The sequence below is a fragment of the Macrotis lagotis genome, chromosome 1 (assembly GCF_037893015.1).
Source record: "Macrotis lagotis isolate mMagLag1 chromosome 1, bilby.v1.9.chrom.fasta, whole genome shotgun sequence".
Classification (NCBI taxonomy): domain Eukaryota; kingdom Metazoa; phylum Chordata; class Mammalia; order Peramelemorphia; family Peramelidae; genus Macrotis; species Macrotis lagotis.
The window spans coordinates 782722782-782731386 of record NC_133658.1 but is presented as its reverse complement, the minus strand read 5'-3'; the positions used below and the strand labels follow the sequence as shown (position 1 = coordinate 782731386).

The 8605-nt window shown below is 36.4% G+C and overlaps 1 protein-coding gene across 1 annotated transcript; it reads left to right on the top strand.

The window, feature by feature from the left end:
- Window positions 1–2059: 2059 nt before the first annotated feature.
- Window positions 2060–5979, top strand: SLN (sarcolipin). Its single transcript, XM_074216610.1, has 2 exons — window positions 2060–2166; window positions 5271–5979. The coding sequence occupies exon 2, from the start codon at window positions 5335–5337 to the stop codon at window positions 5428–5430; it is 96 nt and encodes a 31-aa protein (XP_074072711.1). The 5' UTR covers window positions 2060–2166; window positions 5271–5334; the 3' UTR covers window positions 5431–5979.
- Window positions 5980–8605: the final 2626 nt, after the last annotated feature.

Below are 8605 nucleotides of genomic sequence, written 5' to 3'. Positions count from 1 at the left end.
TTCAAGTCTGACCTCAGATGGTTAAAAGATATGTGACTCTGGGTAAGTCACTTAACTTTGCCTCAGTTTCCTCAGCTATAAAATGAACAGAGAAGGAAATGGGAAATCCCTCTGGTATCTTTGCCAAGAAGAACCCAAATGGTGTCACGAAGAGTAGAATATGACTGAAAAATGACTGAACAACAACAGAACTATTGTGAAAAGATACTGAACCTGGAGTCAGGAAAAACCTGGATTCAAATCTCACCTCTGAAATTTTCTAGCTTGTGTGGTTGTGGTAAGTCACTAAACATCTGAGTCTCTATTTCCTTATTAGTCAAAGGGGATTAATAATAGCACTATCTTCCTGGGTTGTCATAAGGCTAAAATTAGATAAACATGTAAAAGAAAGGGAGAGGGAGAGGAATTGAATCTGTGATTTCATTGTTAAAGGAAACTACTGGAGAAGGAAACTGTCTACTAAAGCAGGGGAGGCTTTTTTTGTAACTTTTTTAAATGCAATTTATAGTCTTAAGAGAGTTGCAAAGGTTAAATGATCTGCCTAAATCTCTGTAAAAGTAGTTTCTATTTCTTCATAGTAACCATGAAGATATCCAACATTCATATAGGACTTTAAAGATGTCAAAACTCTTTGCAAATATTATTCCATTTTATTCTCATAACAACTCTGGGAGGTAGGTGCCACCTTTGGAAGTTGAAGGCTTCTTTTTTTTTTAATTAATTTTTTTTACAAGGTAGTGGGGTTAAGGGACTTGCCCAAGGTCACACAGCTAAGTAATTATTATGTGTCTGAGATAAGATTTGAACTCAGGTACTCCTGACTCTAGGGCTGGTGCTCCATCCACTGTGCCACCTAGCTGTCCCCTTTTAAAATTTTTTATTAGTTTTTACTTTTATTTTTTATTAGTTTTTTACAAGTTAAAGGCTTCTCTACTCCAGACCTAATACATTCTCAACTGCTCCACTTAGTTATCATTATCAGACTATCCCTACCTACATTTTAGGATTATTATGAGATCAATCAGATAATCTAAGTCACCTTTTAAGTACTCTTTATAGTTACTTAAAAGTAATAAAAAAGCTTTATTTGATGAGATCCTCTATAATTCAGTTTTCCCTGAGACACAACTTATTGTCCCAGAAACTTGTTACCCCCAAAACTCCAAAAATCATCAAATTATAAGACAACTTGTAGTGGATAGAGGACTGGATTCAGAATCAGAAAGATTCTGGTTTAAGTCCTTCTTCGGACACATTCTAGCTAAGTGACTATTTGTAGATCATTTAACATCACAGGCAAACCTCTAAAATTATAAATGGTTAATTTGCATCTTGTGGAGAAAGATCTGGAAATTTCCTATACTGATTTAGAGGAAATCATTCATTTTATGAATCTTGATTTTCTTTTCTTCCAACTTAACCTACTGAGTTTTTAATTTCAGAGATATACTAATAACCTTTCTTGTTATAAAAGGCAACCAATCACATTTTCCACAGTTGTCTTAGATTAAAATATATGCTAGTGTGATGACGTGCAGAAAACCATAGTTGAAATATCATGCAGCAACAGGTGTAAATATTATACTGTCTGGCCTCTAATCAGTTCTGAAAAAACTAAAGATGACTTCATTCAGTGCTGGGTAAGAATTTTCTAGTTCAAATAACTCAATCCTGGGATGGTTCTCTAATACTCAGTTCCATTCTGGTGTATGACAACCAAATGTCCTGTTCCAGGATGATCTTAATCCTTTTTTTAGTTAGTGAGTCTTGAAAGCAGATGCCGTAGTCCCTATTTGTTAAAACCTTCTACAGAAGGAATCAGTGAAAGCACTGCAAAAGTCAGTGAGAATCATAGCATTTTTGAGGTCTCCATAATTTTAATAGCAATTGATAGCAAAGAATAGGACTAAAATGTGTAAGTCAGTACAACCCTCTGGTCCCCCAAAGCATAAATAGCCACCCATCTGTCCAGGTTACTCCTTGAAAATGCTTGGTTAATGACATCACTCTGATTGCCACCACCCTTGTGGCCCTCCTCCCTGGGTCTGACTACTTTAGTTGCTGCTCAAGAGCCTGGGAGTCCAGACAACACTGGAAAGACAGCAAGGGCAGAACAAAGGCTCAGAACCAAGACCCAGACGAGGGTGCTTCATTTATCCTCTCCTGGTAACAAAGAATTGTCATTTAATATTTATGTTGAATATCTGTATGCATGTGTGTGAGTGTGTAAAAGTTGCAAATGAGAATACAAAAGGTTATTGATTTTGGAAAATGTGCTTAGAAGAAAACATTATACACTTAATATTCCTTATAATATCAGAGGAATAGCAATTTTGATTTTTTTTCACATGGTTTGAGGTTATTTTCCCTCTTCTCTTTTTTTTTTTAGTCCCTTTCTCCTTTTGAGTTTTGTCTCAAGATTATAGATGATAATCCTCTCAAAATTTCCATGCAAAGCATCTAGTTTCTGCATTGGTTTACTAATCTGAGTTTTTCTGGATTTCCCTTTCATCCATATTTCATGAGAAGCAGTGTGATTCAGTGGAAAAGAGCATTTGATTCTCAGATCTGCCACTTGGGTCTTTGGGCAATCATTCAACTTCTCTGGGATTCATTTCCTCCTCTATAAAATGATGGTATTAGACCAGACCTCTGAGGTTTCTTTCAGCTCTAAAACTATGAGCCTATTACTGGGACAATACCACATTAAGAAGCAGTGAGGAAGAGTGAAAAATGGGCAGGATTCAAGAGTGGAGGACATGAGTTTGATTGCTGGATCTTCACATCTGTGTGTCACTTTTGATCTCCTTTTCTTCCCTTGTAAAATGACCTGTAAGGACCCTTCCAACACCAACATCATGAGCCCATGATAGGACACCCAATTAAAATTGGATGGTTTGACATCAGGTGTGAAGTGAACTGGATTCTGAGTGTTATTTGAGAGGTGGTGAAACTTGTCCTTAGGTTAACCAATCAAGAAGCATGCATCAAGCACCTACTATATGTCAGATAAGAGATAGCATGGTGCAATCAATAGAGAGCCACCCAGAGACAAAAACCTTGGGTTCTATAGTCCTGCCTCTGACACTTGCTGGTTATCTGCCCTTGAAAGATAATCTAAGCAACTCACTAAGGCTATATGAATTGTAGAGAAAGTACCATCTTTCTTTGGCAGCAGAAGTTTCTTCAACTAGTAATTCCTTATACATAGCTATATAGCACAGTGGTTATAGTGTAGGGACTGGAGTCAGGAAGACTCATCTTCCTGAGCTCCAAATCTGGCCTCAGACATTTACCAGCTTTGTGACCCTGTACAAGTCACTTAACCTAATATGCCTCAGTTTCCTCATCTGTAAAATGAATTAGAGAAGGAAATGTCAAACTACTCTAGCATCTTTGCCAAAGAAAGCCCTTAATGAGGCCAAGAAGAAGTAGATATGACAGAAACAACTGAACAAAAATATCAGTGCCAATGATATCGTCTGTTTATCCCCTAACTCTCTGTGCTAGATATAATGATAAATCCTTGAAGGTAATCTGCTGGAAAATAAAAGTTTGCTGTTCTGAGTCCTTACTATATTTTGCTTCATGTCCCTTATGGGATTGTGGTTATATAAAAATAACCTGAGGAGTTCTTAAAAAACTGTCACAGGCTGATAACCTTCAATTTTTTTTTATTTCCAAGGAAAGTGTCCTTGTACTACATTTTCTTAGGTTTAATGATGAAACTCCTTTAAAAATTGTTTTCAAGTATGAGACTGCAAGATGCTTTATGATGCATAGTAACAAATCTATTCAGGGTCACCTTCAAAGAGCCAGTAATTCTGCAAGATAAACATCAAGAAAGAGGCAATATGTCAGCCAGCCTATCAGAAGAGAATGCTCTGTTGGGAATTTACAGCTATTCTAATCTACTAAACTTGTTAATCCCAGTAGTCAGTCATCATAGCATGGCATAACCGGAAAGGTCCTCATAGTTTAGGGCTAACCCCACTCTCTAACACCATTTATTTTATAGTGGAAGAAACTGAGACCTTAGAGAAGCAAAGTGATTTATCCAAGGTCATCTGGGCCTTCTGATATCAAATCCATGCTCTTCCTTTGTCACAGTCTCTTTTGATTAAGTTAATAATCTTTGGACAAGTTATTAAATTTCTTTGAGCCGCCATTTCCTCAACTGGAAACAGTCTGCATTATAAAGTTATCATGAGTATTAAATGAGATAAAGTATTCAAAAATTCTCTGAAAACTATAAATTATTATACTGATGTAAGGTATTAGAATTATTTCCTTTATCTCTAGGAAGTTCTGCTGACTTACTGCTATATATGGTACTATCTCTAAGATGCCAGAATAAAAATAGTAGCAGATATTCAGTAGAAATTTACAAAGATGTTCTTGTTTGAGCTATACAGCCCTCCTGTTAGGTAGGAAGGGCAAGTTTTATTATTTGTAATTTACAGATTAAAAATGAAGGCTTAGGGAGTTAAAGTTTGAAAATGGAATTAGGGGATTTGAACATAGACCTTCTGACTTTAATTTTCTCTCCCTTCCATTCTTCCATCTAATGAAGCTGTTAATATAAATATTTTCAAAGTAAATTTTTATTAATGACATTTATTTTTACATTGCTTTACAAGTTTCCCCTTTTACCTTTACCTAACAGATTTTTAAAAAAATGAACTGACTGGGTTTTGGTTTCGTGGTCTACAACATGGTTCTAGACACAGAAGACCTGGATTCAAGTTCTCTCTAATATTACCTAATTGTAGATGTTCAGTTTATTTGGTTTATGTAGAGAAAATATAGCCACAGTGTCATTTATATGATATGTGGTTGGTAAATTATTGAATCTGATCAAATGCATAAAATGTGTAAGTATGATTCTATCATTTAATATTTCTTGAGCACCACAAAATATGTCAAGCACTATGTAGCGAGACAAAAAATTTATAGCCCCCTTTTCGAGAAACTTCTAATCTTAACATAACCTGAGTAAGATTAAGTGGCTTAAGCTCTTATTAAAATAGCAGTACATCTAAATTTAGCACTTACTCCCTAGGATTGCCTATTATGTGAGAGGTGTTTTCAGGATTATATGGATGTAATGTTTGCAAAATTGTGGATATTGGAGAAGGTGGGAAGCTTCTCTTGTACTTGTGACTTTGGAACTGCATCCATAAACTTCTAAGAAAGAAATAACATTCACTCCAAGCAATATAAGGTACTTTATAGCCTCAGTGTGTGTTTCTTTCTTTGCTCACTGACAGGAGGCAAAGGACAGGCAGTTGCTCAGGAAGGCTGCCTTAAGCTTCCTGTTGACCCATCTTGAGCATGGAGAGATCTACAAGAGAGATATGTCTCAACTTTACCGTGGTCCTCATAACTGTGATCCTCATGTGGCTGCTGGTGAGGTCATATCAATACTAAGAAGTTGAAGCCAGAGATCCTATGATTGAACAGCACAGAAGAACCCTCAAGAACATGGGAGCTCTCTTGCGTTTCAGTATGCCTTAGGATATCCTTGCCTGTAATTACTTATACCCCAATGTAGTTAGGAGAGAATGAGAATTTTCCCTTTGCAGAATCATTTCAGTCCTGTGCTAATGCTGTGTTTTAGGGCTCCAGGTGTATGAGCTCATGCTTCTGAAATCTATGGCAATATGATTTTATGTTTTTCCAAAACTCCTTTGTTCAAAGTTTGGCAAAAGTTGCTTTCAAGTGGGCATCGGATATGTTTCTACAGATTCTACAGATGTCAATAAAACCACATATTTGAAATGGGGTTCATCCTGAAACAAGATTGTACCATGTGCTGTCTCCAAGCTTCCAGCTCCCTATCTATCAGCCCCTTTGTCTGTCTTACTCCCTAACATTGTTTCTAAATCCAATTAAAAATCAACTCTCTGAAAGAAAGAAATGTGATATAATTAGTCACCATGGCTGTCATTTAAATAAAAAATTTTAAATCTCTAAAAACATCATTTGTAATTCTCTTTACCCTCTACTTACATTATCTCTTCTGACTACGAATTGGGATTAGTCATTGGAGAGGGCTCTATACTGGAAAGAGGAGAATGGGGGTCTGGTCCCGAGGGGGCATAGACAAGTCACTTCTGTTAAATTAAAAAAAAAGCAACTTGTCTTCCATGTCTACTATATTCAAAAATCCTCAGTGAATCCCTAATCAATCGACCAATAAGGATTTATTAAACATTTACTGTGTACCAGGCACTGAATAATTCAACATTCATTCAATTATACAGTATTGATTAAGCATGTACTCTGCAGATTCATGCTACTATGTGTTAATGATGAAAATACAAAAAGGAAATAATCTTTACCTTCAAGCAGTTTTTATTTGATTGATATAATGTGTATTTAATTGATACAATCAACCAATCAATCAATAAACAGTTATTAAATATTTTCTAGGGTAGGTGATGGAAGACTCATCTTCCTTAGTTCAAATCTACCTCAGAGTCTTCTGACTGTGACTGAGATAGTGATTTAACCTGTTTGCCTAAGTTTCTTCATCTGTAAAATGAGCTGAAAAAGGAAATTTCTTTGCCAAGAAAACTCCAGGGGCAGCTAGGTGGCGTAGTGGTTAAAGCACTGGCCCTGGAGTCAGGAGTACCTGGGTTCAAATCCGGTCTCAGACACTTAATAATTACCTAGCTGTGTGGCCTTGGGCAAGCCACTTAACCCCATTTGCCTTGCAAAAAAAACTAAAAAAAAAAAGAAAACTCCAAATGGAGTCATGAAGAGTTGGACACAACTGAAACAACAGAACAACAGCAATGCATTAGGCAAGTTAAATACCGGGGATAAGAAAGGCAGAAACAGTCTCTGCCCATAAAAAGCTTATATTCAGAGGTTAAAAAAAATCTATAAATAATTAGGTACATTCAAATACACACAGTAGATAGAAGATAACCTTATAGGTAGAAGGTTTCCTGCATTAGGTGGATTTTTGAAAGAAAGTGATTTTTAGATGTGGAGAGGAAAGAAGCATTCCAGGTATGTTGGGTAACCAGTGCAAAAACCAAAGGGAATGTGAGAACTAGAAAGCACCTTTAGATCATCTGGCCCAATCATTTCATATTACAGAACTGAGGCTCAGAGAGGCTGCCTAAGGTCATATAGTCAGTGAATGGCAGAATCCATATCTTGGAATTTCAACTCCAACATTTTTTCTTCTATACCACACTGCTACTCATAAACACAGAGAATCATTAAGTAATTCTAGTACCTTCTCTCTGTTAAGTATTCCTATTTATCCTGTTTTAGTTTGTACAGATCTGTTTTATCAAGCAGAACTGATCTCTAACTTGTGAATGGCTGGAGCTGAATAGAATAGGCTAGGGTCAGAAGAGTCAGGAATCAAAAAGAAGTCTAATTTCAAAGTGAGGGAAATAGTTTGCAAGGGAAGTGCTCCTTCCTGAGAAGGGAGACACCTGTTTTTGACAAGGGTAGGGTTTTTAAGCATGAAAATGACAATTGGCTTGACTAGACCACACTCTTTCTTGGGTCTTGAATAAATAGTCTCTGGGTCCACAGTTGGAGCACAACAAACTGTCTAAAAGTTGTTGGGGTCATTCAGTCTTGTGGTTATTCAGCAGGGCATAGAACCAAGGTTGGCTGACCAGGAGCAACAGCAGGGCACCTGGTTTGGTTCATTTGGAGGTCATAAGTGTGCTATGCCAAGTTCAGACCCAGCTTTGCTTGCTGGGTCTTAACTCAAGAACACAGGATGTCTCTTAATAGTATCTGGACAGTTTGTTGTCTCCTCCATTACATAGTGAACTTCTTGAGGTCAGAGACTCTTGCTTCTTTTTGTATCCACAGCACTTAGCACAATGACCGACACATAGTAGGTAGGTACTTCATAAATTCTTATTAACTGATTGAAATAATTTCTTGAGGTAGAGAGTACTAAAAACTGGGAGAAACAGCAAAAGTTTTATATATGAAACAAATGTAAACTAGTTGATGGGAACTAGACTATGGAGGACATTAAAGCCAGGATTTTTGGTAATAGAATGCAAATAGAATGTAAGCCCCTAATAGATATGGGTTGTCACCCTTTTGTCTTTGTATTCTAGGTGATAAAGGAGAAAGAAAGGGAATAAGTATTTATTTAACTTCTATTGTGCTAGAAACTATAATATTTGATCCTTTTAAAAACTATGAAGTAAGTGGTTTTACCATATCCATTTAACCATTGAGGAAACCAAGGCAAGCAAAGTTTTAGTGATTTGTGCAGTATTGCAAAGCTCTGGGGAATCTGAGATTGGATTTGAATTTAGGTCTTTGTAACCCTAGGTCCAGGGCACTATTCATTAGCTGTCTACTAAATCACTTTTCACAGTGACTTGCACATAGTGGGTACTAAATCAATGCTTTTTGACTTTGTGTTGGGTGAATTAGGGAACACTGAAAATTTTTGAGTAAAAAAAGGACATTATCAGTTCTGTTTTAAGAAAATAACAATCTCATTTTCTTTCTTTTTTAACATTTTTTAATTGTAAAATGAGGAAGTTGGGCATTATGATCTCTAAGCTTCCTTCTACTCTAAATTTTATCATTTTTGGGACAGAATGAC

Excerpts from the sequence above, each read along its gene's own strand:
- SLN (XM_074216610.1), top strand. The coding sequence starts at position 5,335 with ATGGAGAGATCTACAAGAGAGATATGTCTCAACTTTACCGTGGTCCTC.